The 26,868-nt window shown below is 36.8% G+C and overlaps 1 protein-coding gene across 1 annotated transcript; it reads left to right on the top strand.

The window, feature by feature from the left end:
- Positions 1 to 26,868, top strand: LOC140152622 (betaine--homocysteine S-methyltransferase 1-like). The gene is given in 8 exon segments (XM_072175032.1): positions 1 to 177; positions 18,790 to 18,980; positions 19,637 to 19,676; positions 19,679 to 19,830; positions 23,189 to 23,300; positions 23,527 to 23,720; positions 24,083 to 24,164; positions 25,938 to 26,868. Coding segments are annotated over 8 exon segments (1,065 nt in total). The 5' UTR covers positions 1 to 161; the 3' UTR covers positions 26,216 to 26,868.

The following is a 26,868-nucleotide window of genomic DNA, read 5'->3' as shown; positions in this document are numbered from 1 at the left end:
GCTTTCAACCGGTTCCCGTATGGTCCCGTTCAAGAACCTTATCCATATCAGAAATACTTTAGTTCTTGTATGTTGTCACCATTGTGACGCACATATAAAAGCAGCTCCATAATATTCATCTTATTTGGATTTAATCGTTTGCCTACGTTTCCACAGACAAAATGCCAGTGACAAAAGGTAAGTTGTTATCAAATTATGACTAATTACAATTCGTGTGAAATATGAATTATTGTTGTTTTTGACTAATTATTAATATTTTTGCATGACTAATTAGATTTTGTGAATGACTTATTAAATTTGTTAATAATTAGTCCAATAAGACCTTTTTGAAAGACTAATTATAATTAGTCAATTGACTAAATTATGATGTGATGACTTTTGACAAATTGATTCTAACAGTGTTGGATAACCAATATCGAATAATTCATGCCATAAACTGCGTATTCCAGTTCGTATTGTATTGTATTGTTAAATTGACAAAGCACACAGATGAGACTTGACATAATAGTAGTACTGGGTTATACAACCATGATGTGTCAGATTCCTTAAGGCTCAAGCTTATTTGATGCAGGATGATCTCCTGAGCATTTTGACACCTCTTTTTTTACTGAAATCGGCCAAAAAATGAGAAGGTGCCGGCCAAGAAACTTATTCGAACAGGGGGGGGGGGGTCTGAAAATTGTCATTTTGCATCAAAAATGTTATTCTATGCCTTATTCTATTGATATTGGTGTTGGTTTATAATATGTTATTGGTGCCAAGGAATCCATTTTTGAAAGTTGCATAAGATTCAGGGCATCCGTATTCTTGGAAACTACTGTTTTATGTCAAAATTAGGGTATGAGGGCGATTTGCTCTTAGCACGCGCACGCTCTTTCAACTGTAAAATTTAGTGTCGTAACTATGAAGATAATCCTAAGTGGCACCTGATCAAGAAATTTGAACTTTTTACGTGATACGGTTTGACTTTAACACCCATTTCATGGAACGCTGTCATTGAAATGTACAGGGGTCAATACTTTCATATCGTGTACATTTCAATGGAGGGCTTCATGAAATTGCAAAAAACGGTGCCACGGTCAAACGAAACAAAGCTTAACGCCCAAATTTCTTGTGGAGGTTCCACCTATGATTATCTTTATAGTTATGTCAACAAAAATTTCAATTGTAAGAGCGAATTCGAATTTAATGCAAAGCGCCCTCATACCCTAATTTTGACATAAAATGGCCGTTTCAAGAAAATGAATGCTCCAAATCTTATACAACTTTAAAAAATGGATTCTTTGGCACCAATAACATATAAAACAACACCAATATCAATAGAATAAGTCATATAATAATATTTTTGATGAAAAATTAAAATTTTCAGACCCCCTCAGACCCCCTGTCCGAATAAGTTTTTGGCCGGCACCTTCTCATTTTTTGGCCGATTTCAGTAAAAAAGGTGTCAAAATGCTCAGGAGATCATCCTGCATCAAATAAGCTTGAGCCCTAAGGAATCTGACACATCACCCTTTTTTTACCTCTATAACCGACCCCTAATAATAGTAGTTTGTTACTATGTTTTTTACGAAACACATTCTAGTTGTCATAGTTGTTATTATAAAAGGAACGAATGGAAATTTAAAAGTACAGTACCTATGGAGTAGACTTAAAGTACACCTTTTTTGTCCAATCACCTACCTAAAAATAATACATGTAGCTATCAGACTTGGAAAAAGGATTTTTAAAACGTTTTCTTTCGTGTAAGGAAGTGTTAATAAATACTTTGGTGGGGGGGCTGGAAAATTTTTTTTTTTTCATGTCGAAATTTTTTTTAACCCCCTTCTTCGTGAACCCCAAACTTTTATTTTATTGACCTAAAACTTTTTTGACCCCCTATATTATGTTCAAAACTATATTGACCACCCCCCTCATTTTAATGTAGGCCTACCATTCTACATCAAAGGACAGAGGAAATATATGATCCTAAAATTTATTTTGATATGCAATGAAACGTCCATGTCATTGATACAAAATATGTGAAATTATGGAAATGTTTTATCATTTTGTAAAGTAGCTCATAAGTATGTTTTATGCAGCCCGGGAACCCAGTATTAATAAACCATCCATTTATGATTGGAATCAGTGGCAAAGGAAGCATTGAAATTTAGGGGGTATGGGACGAGTATATTTTGTTTTGGTTTTACTGGAACTGGGGGGGGGGGGGCAAAATAAAATAAAATTTCGGGGGCACAGTTGAGAAAAAAATTGCAGTTACTTGCAAATACATACCAGGTTTGTTTTTTCATGTATTTGAGCTTCCAAAAAAGTCTTTATTGGGACGATGTGTGCACGTAGCGTGCAGAAATGTTGTATTTCATCGCCCATGATGAGGATGAAAATTGTGACAATGTGCGCACACAGCGCGCAAACGTTTTGTATTTTACACTATTTTGGCCCATGATCGGGCTGAATTTGGATGGAAAAGGGGCTCCTTGCCCCTTTTCTTTTCCTTTGCACTGCAGATTTTATCTTTTATTTTTTGACAGGGGATTGAACTTTTTGCCGAAATGGTGTGTTTTGCTATTTGATGGGCCAGTTCGCGTAATCGTACAATTTTTCCCTATTTGGGCCCAAAACACGGTGCTTTTCGATGTGCGAAAAAAGTTGCAGAGAGCAATTATTGTTTTTTTTCTCCTACTAGGATTTTTAGGGGGATGTCCCCCATGGAAAAATTAGGGAGGGGAGGATGTGTACCCCAGTTCTCCAAGCTTCCTCCGCCTATGATTGTAATGCAACATGATTTAGTTGTATATATTTAGTGATAATAAATTAATAATCTGTACTGTATGAAACATTATTGTAAAAATTGTCAACACTAAAGAAGAACAAAGATATTGCACCTTTTTAGTGATTTAAAGAGCAGACCAGAAGGAACTGACACAGGAACTGTTACAGACAACAAGACAATTTTTAACGCTTCATACTTATCTTTGATTATTGAACGACTTGTCAAAATACATTAAGGACCTGATAAACTACCCTCATATGGAATTTGTTTAGTTCTGGTTTTACTGGAACATTTGCGCGCGTTATTTTTTTGCTTCAGGACTAATGTTGCAAAAGTTTTTACACCCCCCTCTCGTGCCCCAAAACTTTTTAACTCCCCTGTTCATACACCCAAAACTTTTTTAACCCCCTATTCAGAACTCCTAAAATTTTATGACCCCTACATATTTTCCAGCCCCCTACCAAAGTATTTATGAACACTCCCTAGGCATCCCTCTTCAATTTACTATCCACTGCTCTAGCTTCAGTATAGCGCTATATGGGCATTACCGGACCATCACCTTTTGACCTGGCCGAAGTAGCCGAGATAATTGGACATAAATCTTCACTTATGCCTTGATCTTGAACTTTGAGAATCCCATGTCCACATCATCTCAGTAATTGTAAACAGAGCACAGGTGGTTGAAATTGGAGTACCATCAGGTGATTTCCCTGTTAGCTGAGATTTATTCCAAATTCTGTTAGTCATGCTAGTTGAGTAGACGCACCATTAGATTATCAGGGGGGTGGGGTGGGTGGGGGGTACGCAGTTTTTGAAAAAAACCTTCACCCACTAAATGAGAAAACACCCCTCCCCCAAAAAAACCTTTTCCCACCTAACAAAAAAAAAAAAAAATCAAACTTGCCGCCTTTGCGGCAAAAAACAAACAAACTTGGCCCGACCCCAACTTCCTACCCCCTTGAAGTCTAATGGTGCGTCCCTTACCTGTGCAACAACTTAGTATTGCTAGAGCCATAGGTACACCACATTTCGCCATACTGCATTTTAGAAACGCTTGCTGTTAGAATAAGAAAAATTTTAATTGTAATTATTGCACAGGTCACGGCAACCCTGTGACCTTTCCGGAAAAAGCCGAGTGGCAGGTTTTTCAAATAAATATTTTCTGTGTAAAAACTGGTAAAAGGTAATGGAATATATGAATATTAGAGTCAAGCGGTAGCATGACCAGCAAGTATAAAAAAAGGACTGATAAAGAAGAATAAACAGATGCACCGCGGGACTATATTTACACGAAACAAAACGCTATTGTTCTATGATATTTTTCGCTGGGTACAAAATATATCTAAAACCATGCTAAATCTTATTTACTGTCCAAAGTGTAATATTTTAATAACTCATTAATTCAAAAGTTACACCAATCTTACAGTCAATCCGATTGTTTGATAATAAACAATCATTCTTGCTTCATTTTACGCGGTATTTTATAGCCAAATTTAGTGCCAATTCTGGATCCCATTCGCCAAAAAATCAAGTTTTTCACAATTCTTTTATTCTTTCCGGACCACAGCATACATTCATATTAATAAATACTCCACTTTTACACGTCGTTATATCGAGACGTCCCCGTGGCGAAGCAGTTAAGGCCATGGACTTCTAATCCATTTATGAGCTTTTGCTCAAGTTCGAAACTTCCCACCACTTTTTTTTCAATGTTTTATTAACCAATTTATTGTCATAAATCAAGAATAACACCATTTTGAACACCGATTGCTATGGTGATATTTTTTTTTTCATCAAACAAACAATTTATCAGTAGCTCTGTTCACAGCTCAAACTAAAATTATATTTGGAATAAATGTTATAAATTGTCACAAATTAAAATCACAAACCGCGAAAGATAACCAACAACTGCCGCTAAATATTGATATCCAACTAGATTTCCCCACAGGGCTATAAAGAACCAAAACCCGCGAAATTTGGATTAATAGATTGCCCCGCAGGGCTACAAAGAATCACACACCACGAAATATGGATATATCCAACAAGCTTAAATTATAAATTAGCTCCCGATAGAGGGCAGGGCTTGATAAGGGAAATTCAAATCACAAACCGCGAAAGATCGCCGACAACCGCCTTTTAATAGGGATATCCAACTAGAAACTACAAAGAACCACACACCGCGAAATTTGGATATCCAACCAGATTGCTCGTAGGCCTATCGATTATAAATAACCACAAATCGCGAAATATGGATATCCAACGAGTTAAGACCGGAAAGCGCGAAAGATCGCGAGCAACTGCCGCTCAATATTGATATCCAACTAGATTGCCCCGCAGGGCTATAAAGAACCACAAACCGCGAAATTTGGATATCCAACAAGCTTAAACTATAAATTAGCTCCCGATAGAGGGCAGGGCTTGGTGAAAACAACAAACCACGAAAGATCGCCGACAACCGCCGCTTAATAGGAATATTCAACTAGATTGCCCCCGCAGGGCTATACAGAACCACAAACCGTGAAATTTGGATATCCAACCAGATTGCCCGTAGGCCTATCGATTATAAAGAACCACAAACCGCGAAATATGGATATCCAACAAATTAATACCACAAACCGCGAAAGATCGCCAAGAACTGCCGCTCAATATTGATATCCAACTAGATTGCCCCGCAGGGCTATAAAGAACCACAAACCGCGAAATTTGGATATGCAACTATTGCCCCACAGGGCTTCAAAGAACCACAAACCACCAAAAATGGATATCCAACAAGCTTAAACTATAAATTAGCTCCCAATAGAGGGCAGGGCTTGATGAGGTAAATTAAAACCACAAACCACAAAAGATCGCCGATAACCGCCGCTTAATAGGGATATCCAACTAGATTGCCCCGCAGGGCTACAAAGAACCATCAAGCTTGAACTATAAATTAGCTCCCGATAGAGGGCAGGGCTTGGTGAAAACAACAAACCACGAAAGATCGCCGACAACCGCCGCTTAATAGGAATATCCAACTAGGTTGCCCCGAAGGTCTATACAAAGAACCACAAACCGCGAAATTCGGATAGCCAAGTAAATTGCTCCGCAGGGCTACAAAGAACCACTAACATTAAAACACGATTATCTTGCCTAGTCGGGGCATTTAGACGCTTCCGTAGTATAGGCTTAAATATATGCGCATCAACCAGTTCCGACTTGAAGTAGGCCTAAATCGGACTTACTCTCTGTGTCTATCTGGCATTGTCTACATTGGGTGTGTGTTGTTCATATTTACATTTTCTTTACATATTTACGTTGCCTTGAATAATTAAAGTGTATTAAAATGTATCTTAACATTACAGTCACGCGTGACGAGCAAGTTTTAAAATAAACGACTGATAAAGTTTTGTTAATTTATCTTTTATTGTCATGAATCAAGAATAGCAATCTCAAACATCTATTTTTCGTTATATTATTCGTTTTATGGAGCACTTCGTAACCTGATGACTTTCCAAGCTTGGAGCTGATTGGCTACATTCATAAAAAGAAAAGAAATCTACCAAAAAAACGTTGATGTCTAATGTGGATTTAGGATGCAAACTGGAACAATCCAATGCCTTGTCAAAAGCATTTGCTTCAAAATGGAGTTCGGATGCACTTCGTAATACAACTTCCGCTATTTGCGGGAAACCACATGCACAGCAGAGCACGTGGCCGCCATATCAAAATCGATTTTATGTATGGGGTATAGGCCTATTCATAGGACCCTCGTATTAATTTTCTCTATGCGCTTGAGAATTCAACAATATAAATAATGGTAGCTTTATTATAATACACATTAATGTTTTAAGCAGATAAAATTCCAAAATAAGTTGCGATCTATTAATATTATATAGGTTTCAATTTTCACGATGACACTATCAAGTCCTTCGTGGTCGAGCGGTCTAAGGCGCTGGTCATATGGTATACGTGATAGCGGCGCAGTGCAGCGTGGGTTCGAGCCCCGCCTCTGCCTAATTAAATTTCCTTCTTTTTTTATAATTTCATATTATGTTAGGGAACTGTGGCTGGGAGAATGTATGTATGGCGAAGAGTGGTGTGAGCCATAGGGCTATAGATGATTTGACCTATGATGTCACATACATGTTTACATTCAGACCGCCCTCTGTTGTCTCATGCCAGGCAAAATAACACAGGAGTGCCTATGGCAGACCACATAAATGTCTTCAAAACCCAACTTTCAAAAACCTGTTTTGTGTGATACTATGTATATTAGCTTGATACATTTGTAAACAAGTTTCATTACTCGTTGACTGCCGATAAAACGCCCAATAAAGACCGGCCAGTTAAAGTACATGCCCTATCACACCACTCCACACCATACATAAATTCTCCCAGTCACATTTCCCAAATATGAAATTAAAAAAAGTCAAATTTTAATTTACTTCTTTTAAAGTTTGGCAGAGGCGGGGTTCGAACTCACGGCGCAACGCTTAGTACTCTATGAGCCTAGCGCCTTAGACCACTCGGCCACTTGTCTTGTTGTTATTCATTTGAAACTTATTTAAATATATAATCGCAACTTCAACATAGGCCTACAACGTGACAAGCAAAGACAGAAAACGTATTATATTTTGGAATTTTATCATTAATGTGTATTATAATAGAGCTACCATTATTTATATTGTTGAATTCTCAAGCGCATCATTTTGAATTGGGTTTTTATTCCTAAAGCCCGATACTGACTCCACCTGTACATTTTAATTTCATCGCGGGATGCTGAGATGTTTGAAAAGCATCGCAGCATCGCATACCGCTGCGAAGTGGAGTCAGGATCGGGCTTAATTCGAACCACCAGCATCCATGGTTCGATGTAGAGAGTCTTTCCTATTCAGAGGAAACATTGCAATTACACACCTTATTGCCTTTTAACAATAACCAATGACACTAGCACGTAATTCCAGTCAAGCACCAATCTTTAATCCTATTGTTGAAGAGGATAATAAGCTTATGTACTTATGTATAGCATTCGTAAAAAAGCTTAAGTTTTGTTTGCTTTGGTTAAATCCTGTTCAAGTGGTGGCTTAACCAACAATTAACAATGAGAGGACATTCCTGAACCTCGTTCAGTTGGCGATGATTTGAAGTGACCGCCAATTATGACCATTTGATATTTAATACCAGCAATGTGGAAAAAAGAAATAATGTAGTGCCAAAATAATGTACCCTTTTACGGAAGGAGCAAAGTTTTAAACAAGTTACAAAGTTCTCCGCTTCTGCAGTACGAATGTCAGCGGAAAATGTCAGGTTATTATTTCCCAGTCTTGAAAAAAAAAATGCAGTCAGAGGTGGGAATCGATCTCGGTACCTCCCGGTTAAAAAGCACTGTGCAAAACCACTAAGCCAACTAAATATCTGTCGTGAGATGCTTGACATTAATCTTTGATATTGCTGAATGGAACAAATCGCGGAATTAAATCAGTAATAAAAGAAGTAGGTTCTTATTTAGCGGCCAAATTGGATAAAACGGGAAATATTTGTCCCTGCTCTAAAGAAAATATAGGTTAGAAAATTATCAAATAAATTTAAATTAAAAATTGAGACTTTATATTTATTTATTTCACAAGGCGGCATTATCACAGACAAACACTGTATACGCTAAAAACTCGACCCTCATTACTAGATGATGGCATAGCTCAGTGTTAGAGCATCAGACTGGTAATGTCAATATCGTTGGTTCGAATCCGCCTGCCAGCAATGGTTATTATGATTTTAATGCTACGCTACAATTTGTTCAATTTTTATTTATTTATTTATTTATTTATTTATTTATTTATTTATTTATTTATTTAAATAATTTGATATATTTGAAAGGGGTATTTGAGCAATTTGAAATTTTTTACCCCCGTATAATCCTATGGGGTAATTTTGAACCCACCCCATCCCAAATTGCCAAAACTATGAGTTTAAATCATACATAATGATCAGTACGTCAATCATGAATGAACACCGGTTGGTCACTGCATTTATTTGGGAATGGGTAGGCACTGCAACTTGATTCACCATCCACAACATGATAATGTGTGCACATGCTACATTATATACACTTGTAGGCCTATGTTGTTGTTGGTGTATAATTAATGGGCCTTGCAATTGAAATGCCTCAAGCTTTTAATCAGATTATGCAGATTATCTATTTGTTTTCATGAATTGGAAGACATTCTTTGATGTATTACTGAGCTCAATGATCTGAAATTACTGGAGTGTGAGGTCAGCATAGTATTTTATTAACAGAAAGTATAGAGGCCCTGCATGAAATTATCGATTGGCTCCAAACATAGGCTTTGTGCCGGTGTCCTTTTCCGTAGTTCTGTCTGAGTGCAGTCCATTCAATCATGTGTTTTCTTCTGCCTATTTGATTGCAATCATGTCTTTTGTTGAATGCATTTGAGTAGTCCGCCATATTTACGGGATGATATGTCACATGCAAGGCCTCTATTCTCCAAATTCATTTCCTAATGTATGTGAGAATGATACAATAATGACATGATGAACATAGTCATTGATGCATCAGTTTTAAAATAGACTAGGCGGTTACCATATTTGGCGGTTCTCGCCTGGGCGCGATTACCAGGCTGATGGTGACTTGCCCATATGACAGTTTTTACTAATTTGACCTCAGATGACCCCTGGCGACCCCAAAATGACCTTCCAAAATTTGGCTCTAAATGTTAAATGTACCCACCAAGTTTCATGCCCATACGACAGTTTTAGTAATTTGACCTCAGATGACCCCTGGGTGACCTTGGATGACCCCAAAATGATCTAAACTTATAACTCTAAATGTTGACTGTACCCACCAAGTTTCATGCCCATATATGAGTTTTTACTAATTTGACCTCAGATGACCCGTGGTGACCTTGGATGACCCCAAAATGACCTTCAAAAAACGTTGTTTTAAATGTTGACTGTACCTACCAAGTTTCATGCCCATACGACACTTTTTAGTAATTTGACCTCAGATGACCCCTGGGAGCGGACCCCGGTGTCAGATGACTTTAAAACGAACATAAACATCTTCTTGACAGGACAGAACTACACCCACCCACCGAGTTCGAGCCCCGTACGACCTAGTTTCATGCCCATATGACAGTGTTTAGTCATTTTACCTCAAATGACCCCTGGGAGGGGGCCCCGGCGTCGGATGGCTTTTCGAACATGAACATCTTCTTGCCAGGACAGAACTACACCCACCCACCGAGTTTGAGTCCCGTAGGACCTAGTTTCATGCCCATATGACAGTTTTTAGTCATTTGACCTCAAATGACCCCTTGAGGGCCCCGGGGTCGGATGACTTAACGAACATAAACTTCTTCTTGCCAGGACAGAACTACATCCACCCACCGAGTTTGAGCCCCGTACGACCTACGACGGCCTCACATTTAGGAGTCGCAGACAAAACCTAAATCTACAGAATATATCCATTACTCGTCTCGAAAGAGCTCAAAATAAATAACTTAGAAAATTTTCTTGATGTCCTTTAACATGTTTCCATAGTTAACCATCGTTAGCCATGGATATCTATGCTGTAGAACTGACCGGTGACTAAGTCCGATTTATTGGGACGTCTATCGACCATCAACGAGTAATGTGTTAACATTTTTAGTAGTATTTGCTTTGAAACGCAAAGTTTAGTATAAATTCATGATATATTCACATATGGTCACCTGAATCGGCATCTGAATCCCGCTCGTTAGCTCAAGTTTACAGCATCAGCACCACTTATGTTGTACATGCGACGTTGACCGGGATATACCAGAGGGGATATACTATCTTATTGGCTACATAAATCTACTTTTACCGAATTCAAAACACCTGTAAGGTACATTCATGGGTCGGTTCTCTAAGCTTGTCTGGGTGGACGTAACCTTTCAAGCTTCAAAACGGGGCTACCTCAATTGATATTATTTTATATCTAACAGTAAATGTGTGAAATTAAATATATGCCTCTTTTTTTTAATCAAATATATGCCTCTCTTTTTAAAAGTTAAACAAAATTAAGAAGAAAAAGTAAATTAAGTTATTATATTGATTGGCACATGATTGATTATACGCCCAGAAGGCTGAGTGGCCAAGAACCCCGTGGCAAGAACCCGGCCCTTTATTGTATTTTCCAGGTGAGTGTACCAGTTTTAAAGGCCACGCCTAGTATCACGAAATAATATCTGTGATGGCATGATGGAATTGGCAAATGAAGTTGCTGAATTACCGGACCTATACATGCTCTACTATATACAGAGTCATGCTAGTTTTTTTGAACTGTGTATGCGTGGAAAAGGGTACACTTTAGTATACCTGGAATAACTATATTCACATATTGTAGCTCAAAACAAATCTGCCAATAAACAATCAATCAATCAATCAATCAATCAATCAATCAATCAATCTTTATTTCATTCAAAATACAACAATACAATAACAGCAAAACAACACATTTGAATGAGGAGATGCTCAGAAGGCCAAAAAGGCCTGAACAAGCACCCCTTAACCTTAGCCTAAGTTTCTTAATTTGTCTAATAAAATACAATTACATACATACAAACACCCCCCACCCTCTTTCATACATTCATGTAGAACGAACTAAGCAGGAAAAAAATGATGAATAAAGAACATGCAGAATATAAATTAGGATTTCATAACATTTGCTCACGTACGTATATCGCACAAGAAAGCTGACATTTTGTGAATATAGTATAAATGCTAAGAGATCAGTTAATTTTAATCGATTTTTTGTTTTAAAAAAGAGAAAAATAAAAATAAGTAAATCCAAACTAAGAGGTATTAAGTGTACATTTCTATAAGGTTTGTTTTAATTTGGGATCTAAAGAGTTTTACTGATGTAGCCGTTTTGGCGCATCTGTCAATCGAATGCCATTTTCTTGGCCCGGCGGTTCTTATTGTTTTGTTAGCAAACTCTGTTTTTGTAAGACAGATCTTGTAATCGTCAGCGTTTCTTGTGTGATACCTGAGGTGATTCCTCTGCTCAACAAAATAACTATTGAAGGCCTTTGGTAACTGATTGGTATTATACTTGTACATAAAAGTGCTTAGTTCGAGATCATAACTATCATAAACATTAAGCAAATTGTAATTCTTGAAAATAGGGGCTGAGTGACTTAAAAAGTGACTATTCGATATAATTCTAAGGGCTTTTTTTTTAAGTTTGAAAATCTTTTCCAAATATTTTTGACAAGTATTTCCCCATGCTAAGATACCATAGTTTATGTAAGGAAGTATTAAAGTACAATATAGTGAATACATTATTCGCTCTGGGACAAAATGTTTCAGTTGGTTTATTACACCAACACCTCTAGATATATTCTTTGAGATGTTGGTAATATGAAATTTCCAAGTTAAATTCTCATCAATTGTCACTCCAAGGAAATTTGGTCTTATTCAACCTTTCCAGGATTACATTATCTAATATAATATTTTTAGTAACATTGTACAATACGTGTGATGTTTTGTGATTTGTACCAAGCACCATATAATTAGTCTTGCTTGCATTCACTGATAGCTTATTAGCCTTAAACCAATTATTTACTTCTTTTAATTCATTGTTGATAAGATCGTATTTGGACACAATGTCCTTATGTGAATAAGTTATAGTAGTATCATCGGCAAACAAGACAAATTTTAGAATGGTGGAAGTATTTATGATATCATTAACATACAAAATGAACAATAATGGGCCTAGGATGGAGCCTTGAGGTACTCCACATATTATATCTTTATGTTCAGATTTACAAGAATTGTAATACACATACTGTTTTCTATTATGTAAGTAATCTTTAAACCATTTTAAAACGTTTCCTCTAAAACCATAATGTTCCAGTTTATGTAATAAAATACTATGGTCGATAGTGTCAAAGGCTTTTGACAAATCTAAGAAAATCCCAACAGTTGTCTCATTGTTTTCGACAGCATTACTAATTTTGTCAATAAATTCCAAGATAGCCATATAGGTAGAATGTTTGGATCTAAAGCCAAATTGCTTATCATTTAGAATTTCATATTTATCAATGTAATGTATGCATCTGTTGAACACAAGCCTTTCAAGTATTTTTGAAAAGCATGGCAGAACAGAAACTGGACGATAGTTTGAGAAAACTTCTGGACTTTCTTTCTTATAAATGGGAATTACCTTTGCGATCTTTAACTCATTTGGTACTACACCAGCAGTAATAGACAGGTTGAATATAATAGTTAATGGAATCGATATTTCCTTTGCAATCCTTTTTACCACGTAATTACCAATAGTATCGTGACCAGCACTCTTGTTTTGATTAAATTTATGTATTATTTTTATAACGTCTTCATCAACAATTGGTTTCATGTACATGCTACTGCTTAATGGGCTCTTTAAATAATCATAGTACTTCTTGCCATTTGTTGTAATCTTGGAAGCTAACTTAGGTCCGATGTTAACAAAATATTTATTAAATTCATTTGAAATTTTCTGGGGATCTGACACCGTTTCGCCTTCATCATTTTTGAATTTAGCTTGCATATTTCTTTTGTTGTTACGTCCAATAATACTATTTATTGTTTTCCATGTTTTTTGTAGATTGTGTTTAACAGATTCAAATTTCTTTTTATAATACTCTCTTTTTGATTTTCGTATTAACGTGTTTAACTTATTTCTATATGTTTTGAATGACTCAAGCGTTTCATCACATGGCTTTTGTATATACCTCTTATACATCTTATTCTTAGTTTTTATACTTTTGAGAAGACCTCTACTTATCCAAGGAAATTTTGGTTCTTTTTATTATTACTCTTGTGTTTTGTCAAAGGCACACATTCATTATATACATTATTGAAAATACGTATAAACTTATTGTAACTATCATTTACATCTTCATTATCCAGTTCAGCATGCCAATTCACATTGGAAAGTTTTTGCTTCAAATTATTTATATTACAAGTATTATGATTCCTCTTATAAAAATAATTTCTTTCATCAGGCGATGTTTTTCTTACTGCCCGATTTTTGAGTACTATAGTTAATAGATGATCACTGACATCAGTAACTATTATTTCTGAGTTTACATCGTTGTGATTATTTGTAAGTATATTATCAATAATGGTTGCACTATGTTCAGTTATTCTAGTTGGTTTGTAAATTGTTGGCATGAACGAATATGAATAAACAAGATTAAGATACTCATGAGTTTGTTTGTGACAGTCATCCTTTAACAAGTCTATATTAAAATCCCCCATTAGATAGCATTCCTTATTTTCTTTAGTTATTTGATCAAAAATAGGACCAATATCTTTGATGAAATGCTCAATTTTCGTATGTGCACGATAAATAGCACCTACTAACATATTTCGTGTATTTTCTCTTTCTATTTCTACAAAACAAGATTCAAAATTAGAGTTTGAAATACAAAGATCAGATCTCAGTTTATATTTGATTGAAGTGGAAATATATAAACAAACACCCCTTTTTCTCTTTCTGTTCTGTTTGTATATTCCATATTATAACCATTTAAGTTGAAGTATTCGGATGGCGATTCTTTTAAGTGGGTTTCAGATAGGCCAATGATGTTAAATTCGTGATTTAAGGTCTTAATGTTTTCTTTCAATTTTTTCAAATTTTTTCTTGATACTTCTAATGTTAACATTCAGTATGGAGAGTTCACTATTGGTATCAATATATTTTTGGCTGAATTCTTCCGGTGTTAAATAATTGCATTCTGGTATTTTGTTAATTCAAATAAATTCGTCATTTTTGTTATTATTTTGAAATCTAATTGGATTAAACATCATTTTATCATATTTGTCTATATTAATATCCGATACGTGGATTGTTTCTCCAGATTCATTCATAAGGTCATTATCGCCATCAGAATCCTCATCATTATCTATATTCACATCATTGATTTTGGAACATTTATTACATACATATTCATCTATTTTAAGTAACGAAATTTCCTTTCGACTGAGGTTCATACATTTCTTATGCACATAGTTTTTACATATTTTACATGAGAAAATTTGATGTTTCTTTTGCATGTTCTTTTTACAAACGATACATTTTCCTTTACCTGCCATTTACGTCTACACACATACAATCTTATAAAACAAATATAAATAATAAAAACAACAACAACAGTTATATATAAAATGTTATCAGTGAAAGAACCTTTTATGTCGTGAAGTTCTTTGCACGAGCAACTCAAATGAGTCTACAATAACGTATATAACGTATATAATGTAGGCGCATGCCCTTTTTTTTTACGAGAATAAATTATTAAATATTGAAGGCCTACAGATACTTTTCTTTTAAAAAATGATTTCATTGTCATCAAACAGCAATACACACTATTATAAGTTAATACAATAGCTAGAATTCTTATAATAACTTGTCATGAAAGAAAACAAACTTTGTTAAACGAGTTTTCGATTTCATTCAAACAATCATGATCGTGTTTTTAGTTTATACCAGCGTTTTACACTTTTGGTTTAATCCATTGTCACCACCTTAATCATGTGTATTGCAGATCTAACATCGCCAATATTGAAATGAATTGGAAATCTACTTTGATTTTAGTGAATCAATATATCAATACAATCTTAACTAGCTAGTCTCATATTATGTAGACATGAAACTACCTGCAAATATCGCCATTTTAGATTCAACATAGTATTGTACATTTTATAGTAAAACATTTTAATAGGTTCAATATCACTTCACTGTATGATTTTTAATGATACAAGTGCAATAAGTGAACTCATATTTATATGAGTTTGTCCAGTCATTCGAGTTTATCAGTTTTTTCCCACTCAATTCTGTCATAGTCATCATCTGTTATTCTTCTCTTTCTGTTGCTGGTGTCAACAAGATCGGCGCCTTTTCTCCATAGTTTATTTAGATCTTCATAGCTAGTTACTGTCACTTTCTTTTGCGGTGACTTCTCATCTTCTTGCATGATCGAGACAAGTTACCTTTCCCTCCCAAGTCCATACATTCTTTATCCACGGGGCTTTTTGGGACAACTCCTTTGCTTTGCCCAGTAAGTGCTGTGTGAATGCTGTCAGGTGCTCTTGTATTCCCATTTTTTGTCCTTTCAGTTTTGTTCTCTGCCTCATTATTTTGCTGCGCGTGTTGTAGGTTGTTAATTTAACAATGATAGGCCTGGGTTTTCTACCCTGCTTCCCTAGGCGATGTGACCTGTCAATGGGCTATTCCAGAAATTAACGGCACCTACCCTAAAGAAGACATGGGATTCCCAATAAGTTTGCGTTTTCCCATGTCTTCTTTAGGGTAAAAGCCGTCCTCAGCAATTGCTAGCACCAACATGCGAGGGGGTATACACCCCCAACCCACACACACACATTTGAACATGAGAGTCCGTGATCATTATTTTTAGAATCCAATTAAATATTCATAGCTGATTGATCATTGATTATCGGTTATCGACTATCGATTAACACCATCTCAAACGCTGCTTACCAGCGTGCTAAGGTAAGACTGTGATGAAATCCGTAGGCATGATACTCTATGCACTACTGCTGGCTATGATCTGACCTCATTGTTTACGAGGTCAGATCTTAAAAAAGATTAAGATTTTCCCATGTCTTCTTTAGGGGGGTGGGCCAAAAATATCTGGATGCGCCCAATGTCAGTATCGTTGATTGTAACCCCCAACTTGGTGGCAGTAAATGCCTTGATCAATTCATCAGTATTCTCTTTCTTTTCCTCGGGTATCCCTGTTACCAACAGACAATTTCTCCTCGAATATTGCATTTGCTTTTCAAGCTCCCGGCTTTTTTCTTCGATGTTAGAAAGAAGAAAAGTCAGTTGATCTTGTTGATCAGCACTATCTCTTTGTAATTTAGTGTTCATGCAACTCAAGTCGTGTATTTCTCCCTCCACTTGTTTCAATTCTTCTCGTATGTTTCTCTTCAATGTTACACATTTCTTGTTTCATTTGACAAGTCTGTTTATTGTTAGTTAGTGTCATTTCTTGAAATTTCTTCTCCATATTCTCTATCTGCGTTGCATATTTCTCTTTCATCTCCTCCATATACTTCATTTGTCTTACCTCCATCTCTTTAATCTGCTTTGTGTGTTTGTCCAAACATTCCTCCATCATTAGTTTCATGTTGTCCTGCATCTCTTTGTCCCTCTCAGCCCAAGATGATTTAAAAAATGTCTTGAAATCCTCATTTGTAATGAGTTCTTGCACAAGTTTTGAAGTCATATTGAGTCAATATTGGCGTAGTACTGGTACTATAATCATGGTATAATGATGACGCATAATAATTAGCTGCAGTTTAGCTCAACGTTGTAGTTCCGGGCATTTAATATACGCCTGAGTAGAACTCAAAATTACATTGTATACATTGGTTACCGGAGCGTGTATCAAACCGGAGCGTGTAACAAACACGTCCGATCTCGACAAAATCTATCACACATCTGCAGCATCCAGTAATTTCATCGATCCATGTGTTGCATTCAGAGTGTCCTATATATATACATGTAATTATAAAATAATAATCTCAAACCAATAAAGCAACGGTATTTAGAGAAATTTAGCTCTGCCTTTTGAAGCAATCAATGGGTAATCTCGTAAATATCCCAGCAAACACAAAACGTTTTCGACATCATTCGCAAAAGGTTATAAAATGTTGTCAGAAAACGTTTAAATGTCGGGTTATATAAAGGGTATATTAAGTGTATAAAACGTTTTCATGACCTTAAAAAACATTTTTGATAATCTACTGCTCAGCAAACAAAAATGTTTTACAGAAAACGTTTAAATATCGGGCTATATAAAGGGTATAAAAACGTTTTAATAACATTCAAAAAACATTCTTGAAAACTTGACACAAAACATTCTAAACAGAATGTTATTTTGGAGTTGAACAAATATTTTGCGAAAAATGTTTGCCCAAAATATTTTCAATAACGTTTTAAAAACGTTTTCATGACCTTTATATAACCCGACATTTAAATGTTATTAAAAGGTTTTGATAAAAACATTTTAAGAACATTTCTGTGTTTGCTGGGTTCAAATATTTGAACATAATGTTATTTAAGTATTGACACAATATTTGGCAAAAATGTTTGCAAAAATAGTTTACAATAACATTTTTTGAAAACATTTAAAAATATTGTTGTAGTGTGTTTTCATACAAAAGTTTTTAAAACGTTATCATGATTTTTATATAACCCGACATTTTAATGTTATTAAAACGTTTTTACCTAAACCAAAACACAAAATATAACTTATTTAAAACGTTTTTAAAACGTTTTTGTGTTTGCTGGGATATTCACGTTCTCGGTATTTTAATTCTGAGCCGGGCCGTTTTTTCCTGTAGAGTTGTAAATATCCGTGTGAACATTTTTGGCGTGGCTACTACCAAATAGCCTACAACATTATCACGCTCTTTCCACGTGGCTCTTTCCCAGCCTCCACGCTCTGTGGGCGGGTCAAAAGTCCGGTCGCATGGAAATTCAAAGAGTCAATAATTTTACAAACATTTTGGCCCAATGAAAAACAGTAAGACCGAGTGGGTTCATTGCGTGATTGGTTAAGATGCTCGGTTGTGCGGATTTAGCCCAGTTGACCAAGAAAAATCCCACTCGACAGGGCCTACTCGAATACTGATAGACATGGCTTACGATACGTGCGAAGGCCTACAGGTATTTATAAATATAGTCGAAGGTAGCTGATCGTTTTGAACTTGATCTATTTTCTGATGGTACAAACGGTTCTGTATTTGCATAAAAATGAAATGGTAACAGTTTCAAAATATCACCGCAAGTGATATTTTATAATGATCCTTTAGTGACATCAATGTTTTTGTAACATATAAAGGCACATTTATTTACTTGTGTAGGATTAAAATCAAGGCAAGGAGGGATCGAGACTTTAGCTGGATTGCTGCCCCCTCCCTTGACTTTGGTACATCTTCCGTTTTTAAAGCACATGATAACAAGGCGAGCATTAATGTTTTCACAGGATTTATGGAGCGGCTGAATGATGGGGAAACTATTGTTTGTGCGGAGGGATATGTATTTAACTTTGAACGGCGTGGGTATCTCAGCGCTGGCCCTTTTGTTCCAGAAGTAATTCTAGATCATCCGGAGCTTGTGCGTCAACTATATGAAGAATTCGTCCATGCTGGTAGTGATGTGGTACTTGCTTTTACGGTAGGTATTTATCATGTTTATACGCTTTATTATATTCACCTTCAAGTAAGGATGACTTTTTAGTATGATCTATTTGGAGATCATATTACAAAACAAAGAGATATATTTGTTAAATGGTCACATGACAGAGTCAGGGGCCTACTATTGAGTGCTGACTATTGGTTCCTGAATAACGAAAATTCATCACCCAAAACTGTCATCCAGTGGCATAACTAGGCTTGGTAGCGCCCGCGGCAAGACAAAAAAATTGGCGCCCCTACCCCCCTCCCAACCCGAGACGCGGAAGTGGTTAGGGGTTGTGGCGCCCAAGGCTAAGGATACATAATGGCACTCCCCCCATTCTAGAAACAATTGCGCGGAGCGCGCAAAATTTTGGACAAATAAGGCCTACCACAAATTAATTTTGGTTACTAGAAGTTAAATATCGGTCTTAAAATGATTTTGTGCTGAAATACGCGCGAAGCGAGCGAAAAGTTTGACTTTCATCGCTTTTAATCCATAAGGATGGCGCCCGGGGCACATTGCCACCCCCGTCCCCTAGTTACGCCACTGTCATATTATCATATCTTGAAAACCATTTCATTAAAAACATGAACACGCATATTTTCCGCTTTTGTTGTAGCAATAACTGACTTCATATACATTTCTCTAAATAGTACTATCTTCATCGTGAGAAAATGCAACTTATTAATAGGAAATGGATATTGAGAAAATCAACCGAGTTGCTCTGAAGATGGCTAGAGAGGTAGCCAATGAAACAGGAACACTTATGGCTGGAAATATTTGTAATACTAACATCTTTGATCCCAACGACCCATCGTGCGTAGAGAAGATCCTGGAGATGTTCAAGGTATAATAATCAAATTCCGTTTAGTGTGGGTGTTATTTTGTATCAATATTTGCGCACAAATACCGCTAGCTCAGGCACCGGTCCGACATGCATTAAGCTACAAAAATATAACTTTTCACTTTAATATGCAAATGAAGCTGTTCTTGTACCAATTTTGTTGTTTTAGACCATAATCAGATAACGGTACGAGGGATGGTCAATAATATCCCGCAACTATTATTTATCTCCGATCATGCATGACCTTGTTTCAGTTTCAGTTGTATTTACCAAAAATCATATGATGACTTGATGATCTTGATGACTGTTACTTACGATAAATACCTGTCTTTCAAACCACACAGCAATTATTATTAGAGTAGGCTACCTTAAATTACGTTTGGCTCATTTTTTACATTTGGCTAAAGTCATTGCTCTATGCACACTGACAATTGTCAACATTGGCGGGAAATTTGAATTGCAGTTGAGGAACGTGTAATAAAAAGAAGCAGAAGTAAGTACCAAAGCAGTTTACAAGCCTTATTTTGGTATGAATTAATCGGAGTATATTCAATTGATAATTGGTGTGAAAATCGTGATAGAAGAGCACATAAAGCTACACAAGGTAGAAACAAGAATCAAAATTATCTTCAAAATGAAACAAAAACATATGATTATTGGTATGGTATAAGAGATCATATTCAGGACAATAGTAGCAGTAGCAGTGTGAATGAATTGCTATAATTCTCATGCTAAAATTAGACACATTTCGAAATTCAAATTGCTGATTCAATTTAGAGCCTCTCTGTGGCGTGCTACTTTAATTGCAAAAACAAGACCATTTAAAAACAAAGGGTTCATTAAGAAAGAAATGTTTGTGATTTCACCACTGGGACACCTAGGTTTCATTATCATTGAAGTATAGGACTTTTTATTTTTTCGGAGAAGAGCAGGTAGGGTAACTATTATATTTCTACATGTTCATACTACATACTTTTAAAATTTGAGAAAATTCGCATGAGTCCGTTTTTTTTAAATCACATTTTTGTTCCTAAAATGGGGGTTGTAGCGCCCTCAACGGACACTCTCTCCATAGGGCTACATGTAAAGACCAATTATAGACAAATGGCCCTAAAATAACACGGAATCGTTCATTTTTCCTCAAATTTTGCATATGATGTAGATTTAACATCTGGAATGTAATGCAAGTGGTATCGTTGCTGCTCTTCTAAATTCATTTTTAAAATGTCCGCCCCAGACCAAGGTGGGACCTCCCTTTTTAATAATCAGTAGTTATCCAATCGAACCAGGTGCCATTTGTTTAATTTTGTCGTCGATTAATCTTGCTGTCTCTTATTATATAAAGAACAATGGGTGATAAATCCTACTCAAAATTAGAGATATTTAACATGATCCCCTATCTTTAATAAAAAGAGTATCCCATCAATCCAATGTTATCGGTCTACGAAGTTGCAAAACCGCGCCAGATTCCATAACTCTATTCTCGAGATATTTGAAGCTATGTAACAATACCTCGATTTGGCGCGAAATTTTCTTAACTACTTTTCACCATAAATCAGGTAGTGTCCATACGTTATTGTGTTTATGCTAATGTCGTTAGGTAATCAAGTATTCAACATCGCTCAAACATATTTGTTTTGAAAGACAAAAGTACAAACAGTTAGCATCCTGGACAACCGATTCTTTTGTTATGCAAGGCTCACTCAGTCATTTAATGAGGCAATACAAACGATCGAATTTGGTGTTGAAATGAGCTAAATTTTTAGTTACACCTTTTCGATGTAAAATTAATTTTCTCGGCCAAATGAAAAGCAATCATTTTCATTTTTCAGTAAATGTCAGGAAAAATTGTAGTGCTTGATACTGTATTTTTTTTTCAAATTCTAGTGTTAAACGATTTTGATAGGCTTAAACTCTGCCCGCGAGCCTTTTTTTGGATCAACCTTTTAGCTTTTCAAAGTTAGATAGTTCGCTAATGAAGGATTTTTCCCAAATTTCTAACGCATATCACCGTGAGCGATATATCATAGTTTTGTCAGAATTTGCGTTTTCATTTCACCATTTTTACTGCCGGCTGACCATTTTTCAAAATCAACGCGTGAAATCTAAGGCTAATACTAGCATTGTGGATCGATATCCCTGGGTTTAATAGGAATACCGGCATGGCTACAGTGTTGCTAGAACTTCAATATTCAATCAATGTTTAACCAGAACACTCAATTGGGGATTTGGGCTACCAAATCGCTGGTCGGGCAATTTGCTTTCAATGGAAAATTGACCTGGATAAACAACAAAGGAAATATCGACTATTTCTGCTGGTTGCTCTCGAGATAAAAGTACTGAGTTAGACATTTTCGGAGCATGAAGGGAAAAAGGTGAAACAAAACGGAAATTCTGACAAAACTATAACATATAGACCCACACGATGTGCCTTACAGGGGTGGGAAATATCTTTCTTTAGCAAACTATATTAGTTTGAGACGCTAAAACATGAATTCCGTAAAAAGCTCGCGGGCGAATTCAAGGCCTATAAAAATCAAAAATATTACACTAAAAGACACAATTTGATGCTTAATTTTAACACCAGGATTTAAAAAAAAATGTATATCCAAGCACCAAGTTTTTAACTGACATTACTGAAGAAAAAAAATTATTGCTTTATATTTGACCGAGAAAATTAATTTCATAGCAAAAGGTGTATCTCTGAATTGTGCTGATTTTAACATGTATCGATCGACTTTTAGCGCGACTAAGCATTTCTAAAGAATCGGTTGTCCAGGTGGCTGACTGCAAACTGGTATTTATCGTAACAGTCATCAAATTCATACATGAGTGGAGATACACCATATAGTTGCGGGAAATTATTGACCGTCCCTTTTAAGTATGTGCTGTATGTAGGAGACACCAAGAATTCAACGCTCCGTGCGTTTACATGAAAATGAACAGATATATTGAAAATACAAAGTTATAAAATCAATGTGAAGGAGACAACAACATTCATAAGCACAGCGTTAATTTTTATTCTGATCCTCCACAACTCCAGACAAAATTTTGTAAAGATGGGACAGATCAGTTAGCCTGCTGGATATTGGGTTTGTTGGGGTGGGGTGTAGGGGTGTGTAGGGGGTATGTGTTGGGTGGGTGGTTGTGGAGACGTCTGTGGGGTGGGAGGGTATGTGCGCGGCGCGGTGTCGGGTGTGTTGATGGATAGCTTTGTGAGTGGTAGACCTGCTGGTGGTAGATTGTGTGTACTTGGTAAGCGCATATTACTGATTTGGTATGTATCACATACTTATGCAAGTATTACAGTAGACTGTGATTATGAAACTTCATTTAAGCTGTACTGAATAACTCTTCACAGGAGCAAATAAAATGGGCGGTAGAAGAAGGAGCAGACTTCATTGTTGCCGAAACATTTTGTGATTGTGAAGAAGCTCTGCTTGCTGTAAAAGCTGTGAAAGAATATGGAAATGGTACGTGATGGTCAGATTATATTAACTTGAAATAACACTATTGTAAATATTAGAGTATGGAACAGCTTATAACTAACTCCACCAGAAAAGACAATAGTTTACCACAAAATGTTGGATAACTGATTTAAAACTTAATTTTGGAGATATTTCCAGAATATTAATATTGTTTAAATGTTAAGAATAATAACTGCAACACAGGCTACAACGTTATTGCGTTATTTGATAGGATTGCCCGTTGTTGCAACAATAAATCCTCAACTAAGAGTAGTGGACGGGAAACCAGCACTGTTAGACGGCGTAACTATTGAGGAGACAATGAAACGACTTGAAGCAGCAGGGGCTGAAGTTGTTGGTCTTAATTGTGGAAGAGGACCAGCGACAATGTTGCCCATATTAGAAGACATCACCAAAGTTTGTAAGGTGGGTATTACAAAGCATCTGGGCCATTCTTTGCGGCTTTCCTAATATCTGATATATTCTGCAATATTTTGATTTTATTTTGAAAAAAGTTCCATTCATCTATTGTAAATAACAATGTTTTCTTACATATATTTTCTTCAAAAGGGCTGTCAACCACATTCAGGCCCAGCGATAAGACCGGTATCAAATTTGAATCAATAGTATCGATATGAAAGAAATTGCATATCTTTGTTGTGGAATACGAAATGTTTGAAGCCTTATGTATCTGCTTTGTTGAAATTCTTTGTTTCAGAAGTTTCAATGTCTATTTAGCATTTACTGATTATCTTTAAGACATCTTTTTGTGTTACTTTGGTTCATAGGGCCCCATCGCTTGTTTGCCGATACCGTACCGTACCACTCCCGAGGAACCGTCTATGGAGTCTCTGAAGGATAAGAAAACAGGTAGACCTACTCACTATTGCTCAAAGCTTTGTATTGCTATTCTTTGTCATTCATAGGTACAGCAAAATGCTGTTAATATTCCCCTGAATTTAAATCACGACTTTCCTATATGACCCAACTATTACACCACTTTCGACAATTGTATGCAAATAACAATGATACAATTGGATACACAAATTAATTCATTTAAAATTGTATAAGAAAGTTTAACTTACGTCTCACGACTAAATGTTCAGAGCTGTGGTAGCCTGCGGCTTGCATCCACAAGCCTTCGGAGCCACTGGTTTATTCCGTGGTCGTCACGTGACCGCTGGTGTTTCTCGGGTCACATGACTTGATGATGTTGTCATAGCTGAGAGGGAGGATGTGCCTGCCCTGGTCCCTGTTCAGGTTGCAGTCTCGTCTCTTGATGTGAATGGCTTCGCGCACTCCCCTACGGTACCAGTCACTTTCGCGGTCCAACACGCGGACATTGTCCCAATCAATGCGGTGCTTAGCCCTCATAGCGTGCTCTCCAACCGGAGAGCTAGGTCTTTCATGTTCCTTGAGTCTATTTCGTAGAGGGCGGGCACTCTCACCAACATAGGTGGAATCACAGTCAGCACACTGGAGGCCGTATACCGCACCTGATTTATCCAATTTGTGTGTGGGATCTTTTGGTGACACCAGTAAAGATCGGAGTGAGTTCTGTGGTTTAATATGGGTTGTTATGTGATGAGATTTGAACAGACGTTGCAGGCTTTCAGTTACTCCCTCCGCGTAAGGGAGAGTCACGCTGCCTTTGTTGGGGTGATCAGTGTTCTTGTTACGACTGCTGCGCCTGTTGCTGTTAATACTGTTGTTTGCTGTGTCCCAGGCCCACTTACGGTAACCACATATAGCAAGAGATTTGCGGATACCGGTTATCTCCTCTTTCTTGTCGTCCTCAGTAGTTACAATGGTGTTAGCCCTGTCAACTAGAGTCCGCACCACACCAAGTTTGTGCTGGAGAGGGTGGTGGGAGGAGAAACTCAAATACTGGTTGGTGTGCGTGCTTTTGCGGTATACTTGAAATTTGAGTGAGCCATTAGGAGCGCGTTTCACCAGAACATCCAACATAGCGAGTTGACCGTCGTCCTCGCGTTCCATAGTGAATTTGATCGAGGGGTGGAGAGAGTTGATATGGTTTGTAAAAGCTGTAACTTCCGATTTCTTAATGATAACGAAAGTGTCGTCTACGTACCTCCCCCAAAATCGCGGCGGATTGGGATAAGATGATAGTGCTTTTTTCTCAAAGTCTTCCATGAAGAATTCCGCGATAATTGGGGAAACTGGTTGGCCCATCGCCGCACCTTCCACCTGGGCATAGAATTCGTTGTTGTACTGAAAATAGGTGGAGGTGAGAACATAACGAAGAAGACCAGTTATGTGATTGACAGTCATATTGGCGCGTTGGCCCAGCGAGGCATCACTTTGTAAACGCGATTCAATGATGTTGATAGTTTCGTTGATAGGTGTGCAAGTGAAAAGAGCTGTGACGTCATAGCTCACTAATTGTTCATCCGGCTGAACAACAAAGTCTTCTAATTTTGTGACATTTAAAATTATTGTGCTCGATAGGCCTGGTGCTCGACATCGCGCCGCCCAATATTTTAAAAATTCATAGCTCGACGAATACTTACGTATTTTGCTCCATGCATCGATGATCGAATTTTATATCAGTACTATACTGTACGGCATTTTCCGTTTTCGCAAATCGCAAACATTATTTTATCTATTTCTATTTCATTATAGGGGAGCTTCTTTTTCCATTAGAACTCGACTGTAAGCTATGTCCTCGCAAAGAAATATTCAACTTTGGTAAGAAATGCAAAGAACTTGGAATCCAGTATGTTGGACTCTGTTGCGGAAACGCTGGTCACTACACCAGGTCTCTCTGTGATGGGTTGGGAAAAACTACAGCGGCTTCAAAATATGCTCCAGATTTGTCTCTTCATTGCATTCTTGGCACGAGTGACAAACTCTGCAAATGGCAAACCGAGGAAACTAAGCAGTATTTCGTTGGATCTTAATAATTCAGGTTACCACAATATGCGTTTATCTTCTCAAGGTCAACATAAAGAAGGAAGTGTTACTAATCATTTATAGGAATTGAGTCACAGAAGCCAATAATTGCATTTATAGTTCCATAGGTCTTGAGGTTCATGAGCCAAATTCTACATCAAGACGAAAGTTTTGGGCGTTTTTCCTCTCATGAGAAACATCATACACATGCAACAGAAACGACACCCCATATATCAAGCCTTTTGTGTCAGCTTTATCTGCCCCCGACTCGCCATGCCCATATCATACTAACAGTCTCAGTCAATTAAAATCGTTACTAACCAAACAATAATAGCGTTTTCACAATCGCTACCTGCGTCCAGTCGACGTAGCAACAAAGTTGCCTTCAAGTTAACTGGTTGCAATTTGACGCCGCTAGGGCATGCTAGCGACGTATCGATCTGATATCGGCAATTGCCTTTCCGATAAGCGGCGGAAGGTACGTCACAAAAGAAACGTTACGAATTTAGCGATTGCTTAGTATATGGCCGTTAAGCTGATCAAAAGCTTTAAGGTTATTAATTATTTTAAACTGTTGTGATTTGGTAGTTCACAGCGTCTTACGAATGGTAGTGAGCTTTGGCAAAAACTGCATTGCTCAATTCATTTTGGCACGTCAAAA

Source organism: Amphiura filiformis, chromosome 5 (assembly GCF_039555335.1).
Source record: "Amphiura filiformis chromosome 5, Afil_fr2py, whole genome shotgun sequence".
Classification (NCBI taxonomy): domain Eukaryota; kingdom Metazoa; phylum Echinodermata; class Ophiuroidea; order Amphilepidida; family Amphiuridae; genus Amphiura; species Amphiura filiformis.
The sequence above is the reverse complement of the archived record's forward strand: the minus strand, read 5'-3'. Positions and strand labels throughout refer to the sequence as shown.